Source organism: Salmo salar, chromosome ssa01 (assembly GCF_905237065.1).
Source record: "Salmo salar chromosome ssa01, Ssal_v3.1, whole genome shotgun sequence".
Taxonomy (NCBI): Eukaryota; Metazoa; Chordata; class Actinopteri; order Salmoniformes; family Salmonidae; genus Salmo; species Salmo salar.
The window spans coordinates 163959464-163980346 of NC_059442.1; the positions used below are offsets into that span (position 1 = coordinate 163959464).

General features: G+C 45.3%; 1 protein-coding gene across 1 annotated transcript in view; it reads right to left on the reverse strand.

Moving 5' to 3' along the window:
* The window catches only part of slc38a9 (solute carrier family 38 member 9), a 42844-nt gene that overhangs the window by 12694 nt on the left and 9267 nt on the right, over positions 1-20883 (reverse strand). The window contains exons 2-13 of the mRNA XM_014144643.2: positions 19459-19592; positions 15759-15888; positions 14117-14235; positions 13821-13884; positions 13350-13443; positions 10042-10212; positions 9681-9740; positions 8468-8701; positions 7685-7792; positions 7105-7211; positions 3926-4039; positions 2421-2569 (exon numbers count right to left, since the gene is read on the reverse strand). Of these exons, the coding sequence (XP_014000118.1) occupies positions 2421-2569; positions 3926-4039; positions 7105-7211; positions 7685-7792; positions 8468-8701; positions 9681-9740; positions 10042-10212; positions 13350-13443; positions 13821-13884; positions 14117-14235; positions 15759-15888; positions 19459-19553 (1445 nt within the window). The 5' untranslated portion in view covers positions 19554-19592. The remainder of the gene's footprint in view (positions 1-2420; positions 2570-3925; positions 4040-7104; positions 7212-7684; positions 7793-8467; positions 8702-9680; positions 9741-10041; positions 10213-13349; positions 13444-13820; positions 13885-14116; positions 14236-15758; positions 15889-19458; positions 19593-20883) is intronic.

The following is a 20883-nucleotide window of genomic DNA, read 5'->3' on the forward strand; positions in this document are numbered from 1 at the left end:
TTCTAAGTTAGAACCGTCCAGAGAAGTGATGCTGGACAGGCGGGCAGGTGCAGGCAGCGATCGTTTGAAGAGCATGCATTTAGTTTTACTTGTGTTTAGGAGCAGTTGGAGACCACGGAAGGAGAGTTGAATGGCATTGAAGCTCGTCTGGAGGGTTGTTGACACAGTGTCCAAAGAAGGGCCAGAAGTGTACAGAATGGAAGTGTACAGAATTGAAGTGTACAGAATTTGTGAAGTGGAAAAGGCCCAGTGAGGAGACAGAAGAGCCTACGACTTCCAAGAAAAAGCAAGCTGCATTTAACAGACAATACCAGGAGTCCTACTTAAAATATGGATTTATCGCGACAGGTGATTCCCGCTCTCTAATGAGGCAATGAAGCCTTCAAAACTGCTTCGCCACTTGAAGACCAAGAACCCTGCATTAAAGACAAGCCGTCGGAGTATTTTGAAAGAAAAAAGCATGAACAAGAAGGACAGAAGCAATTACTGAGGGCCACCACATCAACAAATGCGAGCTCACTGAGAGCATCATATTTGGTGGCTAATCGTATTGCTAAGGCTAAGAAGCCATTCACCATTGGTGAAGAATTGATCCTGCCCGCCACTGAAGAAATTTGCGGTGAACTTCTAGGAGAGGCTGCGGTTAAAAAGAGAGCACAGGTGCCTCTTTCGGCTACCACCATCACTCGGCGCATTGAGGAAATAGCAGAGGACATTGAGACAATTGTTGGAGAGGATTAATACATCACCGTGGTACGCACTCCAGGTTGACGAGTCTACAGATATTAACAAGGGAATACTACTTGTTTATGTGCGATATCTTTAATCAGGAGGATGTGCATGAGGATATGTTATGTGCGCTATCGTTGCCAACCAAAACCACAGCCGCAGAACTATTCAAGTCGCTGGATGATTATATATCAGGAAAACTGAAATGGTCCTTTTGCGTCGGCATATGCACAGATGGAGCTGCTGCCATGACCGGACGGCTGTCTGGTTTAACTACTCGGATTAAAGAGGTTGCACCTGAATGTGAGTCTACGTATTGTGTCATTCACAGGGAAATGCTGGCTAGCCGAAAAATACCACCGGCACTTAACAGCGTATTGAATGATGTCGTTAAAGTTATTAACCACATCAAAGCACACGCCCTTAACTCGCGCCTGTTCGAGCAGCTTTGTGAGGAGATGAACGCGGAGCACAGACACCTTCTCTTATACACAGAAATAAGATGGTTATCCCGAGAGAGATCGCTGGCCAGAGTGTTTGAATTACGAGAGCCGCTGCAGAGATTTCTCTCAGAAGAAAAGTCACCGCTGGCAGCACATTTCAGAGACGAGGAATGGGTCGCAAAACTCGCTTACTTGTGCGACATATTCAACCTGCTCAATGAACTCAATCGGTCACTTCAGGGGAAAATTAAAACTGTCTTCAAGTTGGCAGATAAAGTAGCTGCATTTAAAGCCAAACTGGATTTGTGGGGACGGCGCGTGAACAGAGGTATATTTGACATGTTTCAAACATTCGCGGGGATTTTGGAAGAGGCTGAGCCTTCATTGTCCCAGCTGGTGCACAATCACCTGTCTTTGCTTTTAAAATAGTTTGAGTGCTACTTCCCAACCACAAAAGACCCACGAACTGCCAAGGAATGGATCCGCGACCCATTTGTCAACAAACCAGGTGAATCCAGCATGTCTATGCAAGAAGATCAACTGCTGGAGATCGCAAATGACGGCGGCCTTAAAAGTATGTTCCAGACAACAACTCTGCCGGTGTTCTGGATTAAAGTCACGGCAGAATACCCTGAGATTGCCACAACAGCACTGAAAACCCTGTTGCCATTTCCGACATCCTATTTGTGTGAAGCGGGATTTTCTGCAGTGATAGCAACCAAAACAAAATTACGGAGTAGACTGGACATAAGCAACACACTTCGGGTGTCATTGTCTCCCATTACTCCTAGATGGGACCGTCTCGTTGCAGAGAAACAAGCTCAGGGCTCCCACTGATTTAGCGTTATGGTGAGTTGTATTTTTCATGCACTTTATATTTGTTTTTGTGTTGCATCTTATTTTTAAGGCATGTTTAAACGTTACCATAGCGACCAGAGTGTGAGGAGCAGAGAGGATGTTACTCATGTTATGTTGTTGGTGCGATGTTACGAGGACGCTGCTAATAAAGTTGCATACAAGTACACAGTGGATTCACGTTTATTATTATATTTAAAAAATACCACAGTTTTTATGCCGGTCGTATCATTTTATTTTGTGTATTTATCCGCCACACCTTAAAGGCCGGTCCGTGAAAATATTGTCTGACATTAAACCGGTCCGTGGCCCAAAAAAAAGGTTGGGGACCGCTGATCTAGGGTTTCTCATCCACTATGGGACAAGGCTAGGGCCGGTGGGAGTAGTTGTTACCTGGGGTAGTGTTTGCCGAAGACCTGGCTCATCATCTGGACACGCACCAGGTAGCCCAGCAGGGGGTAGACAGTGGTCATCTGGAAAAGCAGACAGGTCCGTGCCACAAACACCAGCACGTCACTGCTGGGGAAGTTATCCAGGAAGTTCTGTAGTAAACAGACAAAAGACAGAATGTCAGAAGGGTGGCAACTGTCATTTCATAACTCCAAACTTAAAGGAGTAGGGTGAAGTTGCCCCGAGACACTGATCTTGGGCCAGCTTTGCATTTTCCCCACTAGATGGTTATGGTTAGGATTGGGGAGGGGAGGGGAAGCTGATCCTAGATCTGTACCTACGGGAGACCACCCTGGAACCAACTCAGATACTTGTAGTCATATAGTGTGTGTGGACACCTGCTCGTCAAACATCTCATTCCAAAATCAGAGGCATTAATATGGAGTTGGTCCCCCCTTTGACACTATAACAGCCTCCACTCTTCTGGGAAGGCTTTCCACTAGATGTTGGAACATTGCTGTGGGGACTTGCTTCCATTCAGCCACAAGAGCATTAGTGAGGTCAGGCACTGATGTTGGGCGATTAGGCCTGGCTCGCAGTCAACGTTCCAATTCCTCCCAAAGGTGTTCGGTGGGGTTGAGATCAGGGCTCTGTGCAGGCCAGTCAAGTTCTTCCACACAGATCTCGACAAACCATTTCTCTATTGACCTCGCTTTGTTCCCGGGGGCATGGTCATGCTGAAACAGTGAAGGGCCCCAAATTGTTGCCACAAAGTTAGAAGCACAGAATCATATAGAATGACGTATGCTGTAGCGTTAAGATATCCCTTCACTGGAACTAAGGGGCGTAGCCCGAACCATAAAAAAACAGCCCCAGATCATTATACTTTACAGTTGGCACAGTGTATTCGGGCAGGTAGCGTTCTGCTGGCATCCGCCAAACCCAGATTTGTCCATCAGACTTCCAGATGAGGAAGCATGATACATCACTCCAGAGAACGCATTTACACTGCTCCAGAGTCCAATGGAAGCGAGCTTTACACCAGTCCAGCTGACGCTTGGCATTGCGACACTTCGCGGCTGAGCCAGCTGTTCCTAGACATTTCCACTTCACAATAACAGCACTTACATTTGACCGGGGCAACTCCAGCAGCGCAGATATTGACAGTGCCATGTTGAAAGTCACTGAGCTCTTTAGTACGAGCCATTCTACTGTCAATGTTTGTCTATGGAGATTGCGTGGCTGTGTGCTCGATTTTATATACCAGTCAGCAATGGATGTGGCTGAAATAGCCGAATCCACTAATTTGAAGGGGTGTCCACATACTTTTGTATATATAGCGTAGACATGAGAGTTAAGACATAAATGCTAGAGGTAAAGTCAAAGAAGAGGGGAATATCCACTCTGCTCTCCTCCAGGTCTTGGAGGTTTAAATTGTGTTGTCCAGTTCCTGTTATTTATGACGTACATAAAACCCTCTCTCTTCAAAAGTGAAGTGAAAGCCTTACTGGTTCAATGCAGTCTTTTGACAGAGGAGGGGAGGGGAACGCAGCAAAGATCAACACTCCCACGTATAGGTACGTCAGTCCCACCAGTAGGTAGGCCACGGACAAGTCCCGCACCTGAAATCACAACACAACATTGTTTATTTCATGACAGAACACAATAGACAACAGAGGCTGGGTTTCTGTACAGTACTTTGTGACATCAGCTGATGTAAGAAGGGCTATATAAATACATTTCTTCATTATACAAAAGGAAACTTTTTGTCGTTGTTGCTGACAGTGTTCAACCCCCGCACACAACAGGCTGGGTGCAGCACAGGGTCAGCCGCAGGAGGAAAGTAGGTTAGGGGTTAAGTGCCTTGCTCAAGGGCAACAAAACCACACTCAAAGACTATTCTTCACAGCACTGTTGGTGACCAGGTTATGCTCAGAGTTCAAAGTTTGGCAAAAAAGACAATTGTAGTCTATTTTATCAGGTAAAGGAATTGCTCAAAATCGTCAGGACAAGCACATGAGGCGTCTAAAGTTTGCCTCCAATAGTAACGGTAGTGAGACTAGTGAGTGAATATACTGGGGGTTGTGGGTAAGAGAGAAAAAAAAAAAAGGTAAGTTAAAAGGAACAGGAAACAGAGACTGCAGCCACAGACTTAATGGAACAATGGGAAGTGCACCGGGCTCTGGTCAAAAGTGCAGTAGGGAATAGGGTCCCATTTGGGACGTACGATTAGTCTACTCCATAATGCTGACAAGCCACTTCTTTTCTCTCAACAGTGGTTTTCAGAACAAAAAGCCCTGACACGGTGTGACTAATGTAAAAAAAGCCTGTTCAGCAAAAAAGTAAAAATAAAAATAGACGGTAAAAATGTGTGTGGTCAAATGTTAATGGTTAGTCATACATAACACCAGCAGTCTCAAGCTGAATGTAGTTGGAGAAAATAAGTGGTTAACGGCCCAGTGAGACCAAACGCTACAGAGCAGTTAGGCATCGCAAAGCTCTCTCTGTGTGGGTGCATCTTCCAAACAGCATGCACAACGTCACATTGGCTGTTAGCCTATCCAGCAAGACGATCCGTCCTCCAATTGGTTACTGCGCGGTCACGTCACTGCTAATTTGGCTAAACTTTGGACTTTGAGCTCATAGTCGCTAACAGTCATGTCTTGTTCACCCATTGGAAATAATAAATTGCATTTGTAGACTGTTTTCATTTACAGACATTAATCACAAAGCTCAGAGGAGGTCAGAGGAGCACAGTGAACAGGTGGTAGTGTTGGGGTTCAGGAGGTCAGAGGAGCACAGTGAACAGGTGGTAGTGTTGGGGGTTCAGGAGGTCAGAGGAGCACAGTGAACAGGTGGTAGTGTTGGGGTTCAGGAGGTCAGAGGAGCACAGTGAACAGGTGGTAGTGTTGGGGGTTCAGGAGGTCAGAGGAGCACAGTGAACAGGTGGTAGTGTTGGGGGTTCAGGAGGTCAGAGGAGCACAGTGAACAGGTGGTAGTGTTGGGGTTCAGGAGGTCAGAGGAGCACAGTGAACAGGTGGTAGTGTTGGGGGTTCAGGAGGTCAGAGGAGCACAGTGAACAGGTGGTAGTGTTGGGGGTTCAGGAGGTCAGAGGAGCACAGTGAACAGGTGGTAGTGTTGGGGGTTCAGGAGGTCAGAGGAGCACAGTGAACAGGTGGTAGTGTTGGGGGTTCAGGAGGTCAGAGGAGCACAGTGAACAGGTGGTAGTGTTGGGGGTTCAGGAGGTCAGAGGAGCACAGTGAACAGGTGGTAGTGTTGGGGGTTCAGGAGGTCAGAGGAGCACAGTGAACAGGTGGTAGTGTTGGGGGTTCAGGAGGTCAGAGGAGCACAGTGAACAGGTGGTAGTGTTGGGGGTTCAGGAGGTCAGAGGAGCACAGTGAACAGGTGGTAGTGTTGGGGGTTCAGGAGGTCAGAGGAGCACAGTGAACAGGTGGTAGTGTTGGGGGTTCAGGAGGTCAGAGGAGCACAGTGAACAGGTGGTAGTGTTGGGGGTTCAGGAGGTCAGAGGAGCACAGTGAACAGGTGGTAGTGTTGGGGTTCAGGAGGTCAGAGGAGCACAGTGAACAGGTGGTAGTGTTGGGGTTCAGGAGGTCAGAGGAGCACAGTGAACAGGTGGTAGTGTTGGGGTTCAGGAGGTCAGAGGAGCACAGTGAACAGGTGGTAGTGTTGGGGGTTCAGGAGGTCAGAGGAGCACAGTGAACAGGTGGTAGTGTTGGGGGTTCAGGAGGTCAGAGGAGCACAGTGAACAGGTGGTAGTGTTGGGGGTTCAGGAGGTCAGAGGAGCACAGTGAACAGGTGGTAGTGTTGGGGGTTCAGGAGGTCAGAGGAGCACAGTGAACAGGTGGTAGTGTTGGGGTTCAGGAGGTCAGTAAGGTATGTGGGCGCCAGTCCATTGACTGGCCAACTAACTCACGTTGTTCTCCTGGTGTAATGGAGACATAACCGCTAGCGTGGCCAACTAACTCACGTTGTTCTCCTGGTGTAATGGAGACATAACCGCTAGCGTGGCCAACTAACTCACGTTGTTGTCCTGGTGTAATGAGACATAACCGCTAGCGTGGCCAACTAACTCACGTTGTTCTCCTGGTGTAATGAGACATAACCGCTAGCGTGGCCAACTAACTCACGTTGTTCTCCTGGTGTCATGGAGACATAACCGCTAGCGTGGCCAACTAACTCACGTTGTTCTCCTGGTGTCATGGAGACATAACCGCTAGCGTGGCCAACTAACTCACGTTGTTGTCCTGGTGTAATGGAGACATAACCGCTAGCGTGGCCAACTAACTCACGTTGTTCTCCTGGTGTAATGGAGACATAACCGCTAGCGTGGCCAACTAACTCACGTTGTTGTCCTGGTGTAATGGAGACATAACCGCTAGCGTGGCCAACTAACTCACGTTGTTCTCCTGGTGTAATGGAGACATAACCGCTAGCGTGGCCAACTAACTCACGTTGTTCTCCTGGTGTCATGGAGACATAACCGCTAGCGTGGCCAACTAACTCACGTTGTTCTCCTGGTGTAATGAGACATAACCGCTAGCGTGGCCAACTAACTCACGTTGTTCTCCTGGTGTCATGGAGACATAACCGCTAGCGTGGCCAACTAACTCACGTTGTTGTCCTGGTGTCATGGAGACATAACCGCTAGCGTGGCCAACTAACTCACGTTGTTCTCCTGGTGCTTGTTGCTCTTCATCAAGGTGATGATGCAGTTGTGGATGAAGAAGGCCAGGGTGAGAACACCAGTCAGCTGAGGGAACAGCAGCCTGAACTCTGGGGGGTGGACACACACACACGTACGTTACCAAGTTAGTTGCATAAATTAACTTAGAGCAAATAAGGAGGGGTCTGTCATAAGGAGGGGTCTGTCAAAAAACTTGACATGTTATCCTATTGATTTGTAAAGGCCTGACCCCAAACTAAGGTATCAATCTCCCCAGACATACAAATTGAACAGGAAGAGATCCCCCAACTGTCTGCAAACACTGATTAAGATAGCATTGTTGATTAACGGGCAGAGAATATCCAAGGTATTTTGGGGTCAAAGTTGTGGAAAAATCACTGGGCCGCCTCATCGTAAACAATAACATCATCGTGACTCATCATTATCGGCACCTATTTGTAGACAATTACATCATCATCATCCATCACCATTGCCACCTTTTTTTGTAAACGATGACAACATAATCACCATTGCCACCTTTCTTTCATAAACAATTAAAATCATAGTCATCATAATAATTTACCTGGGACGTAGAACTGAGTGGATTCTAACCAATGGAACTCCAGGTGAAAGCCCAGACGAATAGCCTTCAGTGTGACCAGGATGATAAGATAGACCACAGATATGGTACCTGGGGGGGGGGGTGTCGATAGAGATCAATAAGGCAATAGAAGTCATACAAGGCAGCCAGAAAACAGTAACACATAGCACGTCACCAAACAATAACTCACGTCAACCCGTTCACTTCACTTTAATAAAAAGCTGACTGCTTTTTCCAGAGTCAAGCCATTGTTTGCATGCCTCATTGATAACCATGAGCAAATGATTTCTACTTTCACTAGCCATAGCAAAAAAGCTTATATCATTGAACTGAGCTTTCATTAACGATAGCTAGACAATAAAAATACAAAACTTGGGGAAAATCCATAATAGCTCCTCACAAACATAATGAATTTATAAAATGCATAGATTGTATACCTTTCTCCCAAAGTGTACAGTTGAACAGTCCCTTGGTGGAAACTCACTCTAATGCTTACACCTAACCAATGCTTTTAAACCATGAAAGGGAAAGTGCAAAAGAACTGGGACTTAGCTTCAGTTAGCATAGACCAGCTCTTAATTCTGGTCCTGGGGACGTCGCTGTTTTTGCCTTGACACACCTAATTCCTCTACTCAAAGGTTTGATGAGTTGATTATTTGAGTCAGGTGTGTAGTGCTAGGGGGAGGATACTAAAATGTGTACCCCTTTGGGTCCCCGGGACCAGGATTGAGAAACACTGGCATAGGTGGTTCCTCCAGTCCTTACCCAGGAAGGTGAAGCGGGCGAAGAAGGAGGCAGAGCGGAAGTTGAGCAGCGGCAGCAGCAGGATAATGAGGTAGAATGGGATGGTGTTGGTCTTGCTCCACCAGCGGTCGAACACCGCTGTGTCTGACGTGTCGTTGCCATAGTAGTAGTAGTTGTTGTTGTTCAGGTAGAGGCCGCTGATGCCGCTGCTGCAGTTCCCTTTGTGGTCCCCTGTGTCGGGGAACGGGCAGATCACTGGGGAAGGCAGATGGGTGTTAGGGAACGGGCAGATCACTGGGGAAGGCAGTTAGGACAGGGTGAGGGTGCGGTACTCTAGGACAGGGCGCGGTACTCTAGGGCGAGGGCGCGGTACTCTAGGGCGAGGGCGCGGTACTCTAGGGCGAGGGCGCGGTACTCTAGGACAGGGCGCGGTACTCTAGGACAGGACGAGGGCGCGGTACTCTAGGACAGGACGAGGGCGCGGTACTCTAGGACAGGACGAGGGCGCGGTACTCTAGGACAGGACGAGGGCGCGGTACTCTAGGACAGGACGAGGGCGCGGTACTCTAGGACAGGACGAGGGCGCGGTACTCTAGGACAGGACGAGGGCGCGGTACTCTAGGACAGGACGAGGGCGCGGTACTCTAGGACAGGACGAGGGCGCGGTACTCTAGGACAGGACGAGGGCGCGGTACTCTAGGACAGGACGAGGGCGCGGTACTCTAGGACAGGACGAGGGCGCGGTACTTTAGGACAGAGTTTAGTTTGCCAATGGTTGGCAAAAGCACAACCAGATCTGGGACCAGGCTAGAGGATGGTGACTATAGAACAAAACACTTTTGCACATCTGAACGTATCGTGATGGAACACCTAGACAGATGCGTAGAAGATTCAAAAACGAAAGTGAAAAGTTGTTTGTTTTGCAAGTATACACAGTGTGCGGCAGTCATTTACATGACTCAGTCTATGGGAGAGCGGAGCGAACCAGAGCAGCCTATGGGAGAGCGGAGCGAACCAGAGCAGTCTATGGGAGAGCGGAGCGAACCAGAGCAGCCTATGGGAGAGCGGAGCGAACCAGAGCAGCCTATGGGAGAGCGGAGCGAACTAAAGTAATCTGATATCCGACCATGCTGCAGTTGCACTATCAAAATAGGAACAATAATGTAATACAAGTTAAGGCTTGATGGGAGATTGGATAGTGATACATAAATTACACATGAAGAACGAGTCTCACCTCTTTCTGACCCGTTGGTTCCAAACTCTGTATCTGACATGCTGACATTATGCGCATAGTCTGTAGAAGGTAGAAACAGATTAGCAGCAGTTCAAGATGAGCAAGATAACATTTTAGAAATCCTTTGGTGTGTGAATACGGGTGAAACACTAAATGATGGTTCAATTCTACTTCTGAAAACGTAAATAACATCAAGTTTGTATAGTTCTCTAAACTCGGTTGTAAAATCACAGTATTTGTGATTATATGTTATATTTTGTGTAATTGAGAATATAAATTACAGTACACAAATGTATTTAGTTTATAGTTATATAGGATGACTTACTGTAGATTCATTTATAGAGTTTATAGAGGATCTTACTGTAGATGAATTTGCCCGTGTTGAAGAGGAAGTTGGACATTAGGACCCAGTAGACCACCATAGCACCAATGAGTGACACCATGGAGAAGAGCAGACTGGACCACTGGCCAAACTTCCCAAAGTAATATTTACACACGTCAGGGAACTCCCAGTCTGACGTGTCGATGTACGCTGCAAAAACGGAGACAAATAGGATGTGTTTAAAGTCAGTAACAGGGGTGGACAATGAAAGGGTCCCCGAGGGCCATTGTCTACTGGTTTCCCATACATTCAGGTTTTATTTTAATTTTTTTTTATTTTTTGGGGGGGGGGGGTGTTCACCATCTTGGCCTGGCAAAGTAACCAAGGGTGTTCAATGGCGTGAAACAATCACAACAGGTAGAAAAGTAATGTGTACAGCTGACATGGCTCACAATTCTACATGATAAACATTTATACCTGATCTGCACAACACATTTCTATCTGAAAGTTCAGTAAAGTCACCCCCTCCTGAACAGTCCCCTGGTACTATGTGATTTTAGCATTCAGTGCTATAGAGACAAAAGCAGCAGGGTCGCGTTCAGTACGGTGTGCAACGTCAAATTCAACGGAAACGGTACTGAACGACCAGTTGAAGAACGTTGCGATTATGGTAACCCATAGGGAAGTGACCATATGGAGTGCTGCACGCGTTGTCCGATTTTCAAAATGGTCACACCCATATTGATCAGGCCACACCCACCACACAGGAGCAAAACGTACCTCAAAGGCTGTTGAAGAAAGGTGTGCACCGTTTTGGGGAAACGCATCGTTCAGCAAAAACCGCCCCGTAATATAGCAAACGTTGAAGCCAACTGAACGCACCCCAGGGTCGTGTACCTCTGGCATACAGATATACAGTACATTCGGAAATTATTCAGACCCCTTGACTTTTTCCACATTTTGTTACAGCCTTATTCTACACACAATACCCCATAATGACAAAGCAAAAACAGGTTTTTAGAAATGTTATCAAATTTATTACAAATAAAAAAATTGAAATATCAAATTTACATAAGTATTCAGATCTTTTACTCAGTACTTTGTTGAAGCACCTTTAGCAGCAATTTCATCCACGAGTCTCCTTGCGTATGACGCTACAAGCTTGGCACGCCTGTATTTGGGGATTTTTCTCCCATTCTTGTCTGCAGATCCTCTCTAGCTCTGTCAGGTTGGATGGGGAACATTGCTGCACAGCTATTTTAGGTCTCTCCAGAGATGTTCGATCGGGTTCAAGTCCAGGCTCTGGCTGGGCCACTCAAGGACATTCAGAGACTTGTCCCGAAGTCACTCCTGCATTGTCTTGGTTGTGTGCTTAGGGTTGTCCTGTTGGAAGGTGAACCTTTGCCCCAGTCTGAGGTCCCGAGTGCTCTGGAGTAAGTTTTAGTCAAGGACCTCTCTGTACTTTGCTCCGTTCATCTTTCCCTCGATCCTGACTAGTCTCACAGTCACTGGCGCTGAAAAACATCCCCACAGCATGATGCTGCCACCACCATGCTTCACCGTAGGGATGGTGCCAGGTTTCCTCCAGATGTGACGCTTGGCAGTCAGGCCAAAGAGTTCAATCTTGGTTTCAGAAGTCCAGAGAATCTTGTTTCTCATGGTCAGAGTCCTTTAGGTGCCTTTTGGCAAACTCCAAGTTGGCTGTCATGTGCCTTTAACTGAGGAGTGGTTTCTGTCTGGCCACTCTACCATAAAGGCCTGATTGGTGGAGGGCTGAACAGATGGTTGTCTTTCTGGAAGGTTCTCCCATCTCTACAGAGGAACTCTAGAGCTCTTTCAGAGTGACCATCGGGCTCTTGGTCACCTCCCTGACCAAGGCCCTTCTCTCTCTCGATTGCTCAGTTTGGCCAGGCAGCCAGCTGTAGGAAGAGTCTTTGGTAGTTCCAAACTTCTTCCATTTAAGAATGATGGAGGCCACTGTGTTCTTGGGGACCTTCAATGCTGCAGAAATGTTTTGGTATCTTTCCCCAGATCTGTGCCTTCGACACAATCCTGTCTCAGAGCTCTACGGACAATTCCTTTGACTTCATGGCTTGGTTTTTGTTCTGACATCCACTGTCAACTGTGGGACCTTAAATAGACTGGTGTGTGCCTTTCCAAATAATGTACAATCAATTGAATTTACCACAGGTGGACTCCAATCAAGTTGTAGACACAGCAAGGATGATCAATGGAAACAGGATGCACTTGAGCTCAATTTCAAGTCTCATAGCAAAGGGTCTGAATACTTATGTAAATAGGTATTCCTGTTTTATATTTGTTATAAAATTGGCACAAATTTCTAAAAACGAGTTTTTGTTTATTCATTATGGGGTATTGTGTGTAGATGAGGGAAAAAAATAATTTAATACATTTTAGATTAAGGCTGTAACGTAACAAAATGTGGGAAAAAGGAAGGGGTCTGAATACTTTCCTCATGCACTGTTATAGAACATGTACTGTAGGCTTGTAAAACAGTAAAGTACTGTCCCACATGTGACCGGGGGTAAACTGCCCGGCTATGACATTACTCAGCGCACCATGCCCCCAGGTGCTAACAGTAGCATGCAGGTGTGACAGCAGCCTCATCGACACTGGGCAACTGCAGACAACTGCTACTCTACAATGTTCTACAGACAACAGCTACTCTACACAATGTGAGGGGACACGGCTGTCAATCATCCCATGTCACATAAGTACCTGACTGTTGAGAGGTTAGTTATCTATACAAAAACTTTTTTTTTTTTTACCTAAACTTGTGACAGATTTAATACGATCGCAACTGTTGCTGAAATAAATACCATCAGGCCTTCTGGCATCAGACTTGTCAATTGAAAGCAATACAATTCAAACAGGGGTGTTAAACTCTTTTTGACCTGGGGCCGCATTCAGTCTTCACCGAAGTCCGGGTATGATGCACTTAAAATGTATTACATTTCCTTGCCGTAAAATTTGCACACAAAAAAAAAAAAGGCCTCTTACCAATCACTTCAATTTGATGCTCCCTGACTGTCTAGCTTTGTTTCGATGACATGACTGTTAGCTAGCTGAACAGAGTGAAGACTATACATGTAGATCCATTATCATTTCTATAGCTTATATATGGTTTTACTATTTTCAATGTCAATTAATAATTAGTAAAAAAATATATATCATTATTTGTTTTACTCAAACCGTCCGTGGGCCGGATGTGTGACAGCCCTGCTCTAAACACTTTTAGACAGGAGGTGAAAGAAAGACACGTGAGGGGCACCGTCCCACATATACAAGGGTAGGGGAAACACTTAAGTCACTGCTGATGGTCTTACGTATTGACTTGGGTGATTTGAGCACTCTGAGACAGCAGTAGAGGGTCAGCAGACCCATAGAGATCAGGAGGATGATGCCCAACGTGAACCCTGCCTGCAAGGAGAAGAGACAGGTCAGTGGGAGCAGGCTACGCATTACACTTTAGCCTGGTCCCAGATCTGTATAACCATGTTTACTATGACAACATCAGTAGTAGTTGGCAAGAAGGCACAAACAGATCTGGGATCAGGCTAAATAACACTTACCAAGGAGACATTGACTAATACGTGGGCTATTACTTACGGTGTTGTATGGTAGAATTGCAATATGACTATTCAGTTAGGATAGAGAAATGAATCACAATTACCTGCTTCATCCCCCCATGGTATACCGAGTATAGATGAATTACCTGCTTTATCCCCCATGGTATACTGAGTATAGATGAATTACCTGCTTTATCCCCCATGGTATACTGAGTATAGATGAATTACCTGCTTTATCCCCCATGGTATACTGAGTATAGATGTCCCCATCATCGTGTTCCATATGGCAAAACTAAGAGGAGAAAATCCCCATGGTTATTTGGAGCAATCATACAATTAGATCAGCTACAGTAAATGTAAACATACCAACTTGATGTAAAGAGGTTAGATAATAAACCTAGATGTAAACCTACCAACTTGATGTAAACAGGTAAGATGAGTACAGTGTGATATTTTGTACAGGGATTTAGCACCATGCAACTAATCTATGGAGCAAATATCAGTGGTGATGGTTGAGCGCTTACATAGTGATGATGCTTGGGTTTTTGGCCCCTCCGTCCCCTCCAGTCACTTTGAAGGCCATCCCCAGAGGACTGTACACGTAGAGCTCCTCTGGACAGGGGATCACATGGTCTGGAGGGCTCTGACATGGGGGAAAAAATAGTTATCTTCTGTTTGGTGCCTAATGAACATGACCCAGGGCTGAATCTACAACCACCTCACTTAGTAAGGGCTAAGCTCTAACCAAATCAATAGGACATAGGAGTCTAATGTACACACAGACGGTCCAGTGACGTGTGCTTTGGCAGCCACAGCACAGTGAAGCTACATACCAAGCATTACTGATTAACGACTTCCTAAAGGGTCTATCAGAGTACCAAACGTGCACGCACAGCGGTCTTCTAGAATATTGGACCGTTGGCTTTCATACTTTTCAAATCCTCAGCGCAGCTCAAACTATTTCTCCAACTTTCAACACATTCAAATGAATAGAGGGTGCATATCGGAGATGTGTTGGTTGGGAATTGTGGGGAGGTGCGCATTCGTGCTGTGCGTCCCCCGCGGATGGTGGTCTCATAGCCACGTCACAATGGGACGCCGGACTATCGCGTCTGTGGATAATGATTTACACTCTCTTTAGGTAATGGTGCTATTCTCTGTGAAACCTTACAGGTTATGGTAGTGGATGATCAACTGCTTGTCTGAAAGCGGTGAATTTGAAGCGGAAGGGTGTAAAGGCGTCAGCATGCTTCAGTTCGGCTGGCGCCTAGATGAACTGATCGAGTGTGTTTACATACTCCCTTTAAGACACTTTCACTTGAAACACATGGAAAAAGCAGCAATAGTACTTTGTCCATTTTGAGATACCGGAGTCAGTATACACTTCCTCAAAATAGTCTGAATGAATCTAAGATAACAAAAAAAAAAAAAACTCATAAAATTTTGCTGAGAAGATCTTAGTTGCACAATTTTACATCTAAGATATTTGGTGCAGTATTTCTCAATGAAAAAATATGAATGAATGATGCATGTCTCTCGAATGAAAGACTATTGAAGAATCTCTACTGTTGACCAATCACAGACGAACGGGGCGTAGACTTCGGCTTGCCTCGAGAGGAAAGAAATACGTGTGCCGGAACAGCCCCAAAAAACTTTACCGAAGTCCAAAATGTCACAAAAAGTCGTCATGACACATGCAAACTCTTCCGAACTGTTTCGCCTGGGAAGCATGCCTTAAGGTTATTGACACGGCCAATTGTTGTTAAGAGACAAAACAGGGCTTTTATTCGCCAGAGTGGCGGGACTGTGTAATATGCCATACTAAAACCATTCTCAACAGATCACTGCAGGAAAAATGAAGCCATTGACAATTGCTTATCTACTCTCCCAATGATTGTCCTCTCAATTGGCACGCAATTCTCCACAGTATACACGTGGCATGAAAACAGGTTCCTGTGTGCAAGCTACCAGCTTTAAGTGTACGTGCTGATGGATTGGGTGTTGATGAATACTATTTAAACCACTTCATATACAGCAAGTCTAATCAATAGGAATACTACTAATAATATGCATCTACTGGTCTTAAAACAGGTGTGTATGTGTGTCATACCAGCAGTCTGTCAGTGTGTGTGTGTGTGTGTGTGTGTGTGTGTGTGTGTAGACTACCAGCAGTCTGTCGGAGGCGGCAGTGAGACGGCTGTAGTAGTGCACTCTGCTGCTGAGGACAGAGGCCTCTGCTGACACCCTCTCAGAGGGGTCATTCTCCACTATATTCCGATGCTCCACGTGGAAAGGCCTGAAGACAACACAAACAGAGACAGATTAGCCTAAATGACTTAAATAGTTTACTGTAAAATGATCCACCTTCTTTGGTTACATGGATCCAGTTTGAATACTTAAAAAAAAAGCTGTATTTTCTTGAGAAACCCACTGACATAACATGGTGAACGCAAGGGAGTGAAACAATGCCTATCCACACACACTTACAGTACAGATCAGTGATTATCTCAAAGGGAACAAGGAAGGAAACATTTGAAAAGGTATTGGATGGAACCAGGTCCACCCAGTACAACACCATAATGGAACAGCCCTGATTAAATGAGCAAGAAGATCATTTTCTAAAATTTCCAGAACCAATTACACAACCTTTCCTAAAGCATTGTTCAGGACTTTGCCTCGAATTTCCTATTCCTCACACACAAAAAAAAGTAATATTACACACACACATGTATGTGTATATATTACACACACACACACGTATACATGTATGTTTATATATCACACACACACACACACACACACACGTATACATATATTTATATATATCACACACACACACACACACACACACACACACACACGTGTATACGTATAACACACACACACACGTATACATACATGTATGTTTATATATACACACGTGTATATATATTTATAAATGTGTGTGTGGGTATATATCACATTCATGCATACACATATGTATGCATGTATGTATATGTGTATGTGTGAGATAGATAGATATACACACACACACACACACACACATATACGTGTGTATATATAAACATACATGTATACACACACACGTATACATACATATATATTCACATGTGTGTATGTATGTACATATGTGTGTGTGTGTGTACACACACACACACAGCTCAAAAAAATAAAGGGAACACTTAAACAACACAATGTAACTCAAAGTCAAATCACACTTCTGTGAAATCAAACTGTACACTTAGGAAGCAACACTGATTGACAATACATTTCACATGCTGTTGTGCAAATGGAATAGACAACAGGTGTATATTATAGGCAATTAGCAAGACACCCCCAATAAAGGAGTGGTTCTGCAGGTGGTGACCACAGACCACTTCTCAGTTCCTATGCTTCCTGGCTGATGTTTTGGTCACTTTTGAATGCTGGCGGTGCTTTCACTCTAGTGGTAGCATGAGATGGAGTCTACAACCCACACAAGTGGCTCAGGTAGTGCAGCTCATCCAGGATGGCACATCAATGCGAGCTGTGGCAAGAAGGTTTGCTGTGTCTGTCAGCGTAGTGTCCAGAGCATGGAGGCGCTACCAGGAGACAGGCCAGTACATCAGGAGACGTGGAGGAGGCCGTAGGAGGGCAACAACCCAGCAGCAGGACCGCTACCTCTGCCTTTGTGCAAGGAGGAGCAGGAGAAGCACTGCCAGAGCCCTGCAAAATGACCTCCAGCAGGCCACAAATGTGCATGTGTCTGCTCAAACGGTCAGAAACAGACTCCATGAGGGTGGTATGAGGGCCTGACGTCCACAGGTGGGGGTTGTGCTGACAGCCCAACACCGTGCAGGACGTTTGGCATTTGCCAGAGAACACCAAGATTGGCAAATTCGCCACTGGCGCCCTGTGCTCTTCACAGATGAAAGCAGGTTCACACTGAGCACATGTGACAGACGTGACAGAGTTTGGAGACGCCGTGGAGAACGTTCTGCTGCCTGCAACATCCTCCAGCATGACCGGTTTGGCGGTGGGTCAGTCATGGTGTGGGGTGGCATTTCTTTGGGGGGGCCGCACAGCCCTCCATGTGCTCGCCAGAGGTAGCCCGACTGCCATTAGGTACCGAGATGAGATCCTCAGACCCCTTGTGAGACCATATGCTGGTGCGGTTGGCCCTGGGTTCCTCCTAATGCAACACAATGCTAGACCTCATGCGGCTGGAGTGTGTCAGCAGTTCCTGCAAGAGGAAGGCATTGATGCTATGGACTGGCCCGCCCGTTCCCCAGACCTGAATCCAATTGAGCACATCTGGGACATCATGTCTCGCTCCATCCACCAACGCCACGTTGCACCACAGACTGTCCAGGAGTTGGCGGATGCTTTAGTCCAGGTCTGGGAGGAGATCCCTCAGGAGACCATCCGCCACCTCATCAGGAGCATGCCCAGGCGTTGTAGGGAGGTCATACAGGCACGTGGAGGCCACACACACTACTGAGCCTCATTATGGCTTGTTTTAAGGACATTACATCAAGGTTGGATCAGCCTGTAGTGTGGTTTTCCACTTTAATTTTGAGTGTGACTCCAAATCCAGACCTCCATGGGTTGATAAATTGGATTTCCATTGATTATTTGTGTGTGATTTTGTTGTCAGCACATTCAACTATGTAAAGAAAAAAGTATTTAATAACATTATTTCTTTCATTCAGATCTAGAATGTGTTATTTTAGTGTTCCCTTTATTTCTTTGAGCAATATATATATATATATATAAAAAAATGTATATTTATGCATGTATATATACATACATATGGAGTCTGTGTGTGTGAGTTTCTGTGCATGCGGGAGGGGGTTGTTCTGGGATAAGTCTGCAGCAAAGCAATGCTGCATCTCTCTAATAAATCAACTTATCATCTTGTTAGTATTTGTGAAATACCAAAGTGGATTAATCCACTGGGTGCCTGGGTTGTGATGCGGCCTGAAACAATTCCTGGGTGAAGTGAGGGCACAGAGGGCACGCTGTAGACTTCAGACACTGATAGATCATTGCTCTTCTGAGGAAGCACAGTATGAGTTGACCGTCTTCCCCTTTTCACTCTATTGTGTCAAACCAAACTGTGCTGGCTCTGATACTAATGGTGGGTGGTAACCAGACCAGCTCGGCACAGTTTGGCTCGGTTCAGCTCAGGTAGCCTAGTGGTTAGAGCGTTGGACTAGTAACCGAAAGGTGGCAAGATCGACTCCCTGAGCTGACAAGGTATAAATCTGTCATTCTGCCCCTGAACAAGGCAGTTAACCCACTGTTCCTAGGCCGTCATTGGATATAAAAATTTGTTCTTAACTGACTTGCCTAGTTAAATAAAAGTTCAAATAAAAAAAATAAAACAATTATTGTGAAAAGACTGTTACACCAGGAACTAACCAAGTTAAATAAAAGTGAAGGGCTTCTCCTGGCTAGTTAACAACTCATGCTGGGGGTAGCTGGGCTAATGTGCACAGTAGATTCACATGCAGTCATAACTCCCAGAGTGGATCTACATGGCTTTAGAAACACATTTGTGGCCCTGTGTCATGTGAAAGCAATGCTAGTTCCAATAGTGTGGCACATGAGCTGTCAGTGATTAACTTGAATGGGCCAAATACCTTTTCCTGTCAGGTTAGAGATCTCACTTGAATTTACAGATGGAAGCTTGAAAATATTGAGTCAAACCATTTGTGAGGTAAGATTAGGATAACAAATGCTCAATAACAGACAAAATACTAGTATTATTATAATCTTATCATACAACGTTCAAACAAAAAGCTGTGTAGGCTTATTCCGTCAGATTTTCCGCTGCGAGGTACTCCAGTGCACCCAGTACAAATGAGATTATGAAATCGCCTACCTCCTTGCCCCTCGGTCCAGGGAATCTGTGGAGCCTTTGTCTGTGTAGCTTCCTCTACGCACTGAGTCCAGTAGTGGTTTATTGTCCTCCTCCATGATGCTTTATGCTTTAAATCAGTGCCTTACAGTCTTCACCTGAGTGGAGAAGAACAAAAATTCAACCATTTTAGATTTAAAAAAGTGTTAATACTTCCATCCACCAACTTATCCCAACTGTAAAAATTAGATATATCCTTTAAAGCTTTGTGGTTACACAGCTTGGTTTCTCGTTGCTTCACAAAAGCGTTTCATTGATAAAGAATGACTCCTAATATGCCCTCCTCAGGAATATCCATTACGGAGCCGCCTGCTACTGCATGACTCATTAGGGGTCAGAGGTGAGAACTCACATGCCACCTAACCTCGAGCGAGGACAATCCAACAACAACGCATGCCGCTCTTCATTTTGATCAGGGGCTTGTGGGGAACAATTTAATACAGCGAAACCTCTGCCACCCCGAAGTGGACACATTTTTACACTGGCCCATGGACTACTCCAACTAGTGACGATCATTAGATTGGCCTATCATTAGATTACCTCCATTGTTAACAACAATAGCGGACAAAGCCTTATGATGTTATGTAAGAAGAGTACTTTAGTGTCCAATGGTACTGTAGCAAATCTGTATCGGCTACATTCAAATCACACTGATTGGTCATTGTGTTGGGTTGGGACAAATATAATCCACTTACAACGAGTAGGCCCGCTGTAGCCTTTAGCCAATTAAAAAGAACATTTTAGATTGCATTACAGTAGACTAGCCTAACTCAAATCTGTTAAGTATCATCATCCTGAACTAAAAAAACAAATAGCAATCAACAACAATAATGACCTGCTAATGAAATTAGGATTTGGGACAAAATACCAACCAAATCATTTAACTCATCTACAGAGTGATCTGGAATAGCACCAATTTCTTAACATTGTTATTATTTTTGAAGAATTTGTAAAGGCTAATATGTCATTTACCATTACAGGTTACATGGAAGATAAGGTCATAGGTACCCCAGTTAAACATGGGAAAATAGCTGTTATAAAACATATTGAGAGCGTGTATGTACAACTATGTAGACTGTAGCCTAACTTGCAGAACATATGCCACTTCCAGGAAGTGTTAGTTCACAGCTCCGTCTTACGTTCCTAGCGAGGGAGACACGTACTCGAGGCTTGGCAGTGACAGTGACACACTTAAGGTAGCCAAAATGCCACTGTATCTTATAACAGAGCAATCTTAATTGTACTATTGCCTAAAGGCTGATCTAACAACAAGAACTTAAAAAACATGACCTACAAAGCAGCTCAACAGTGTTCCCCCTATATTAATTTAGCAGTGGTGACCCACATACAAAACACACATACCATTTCTACCGAGACTCACTTTTAAAT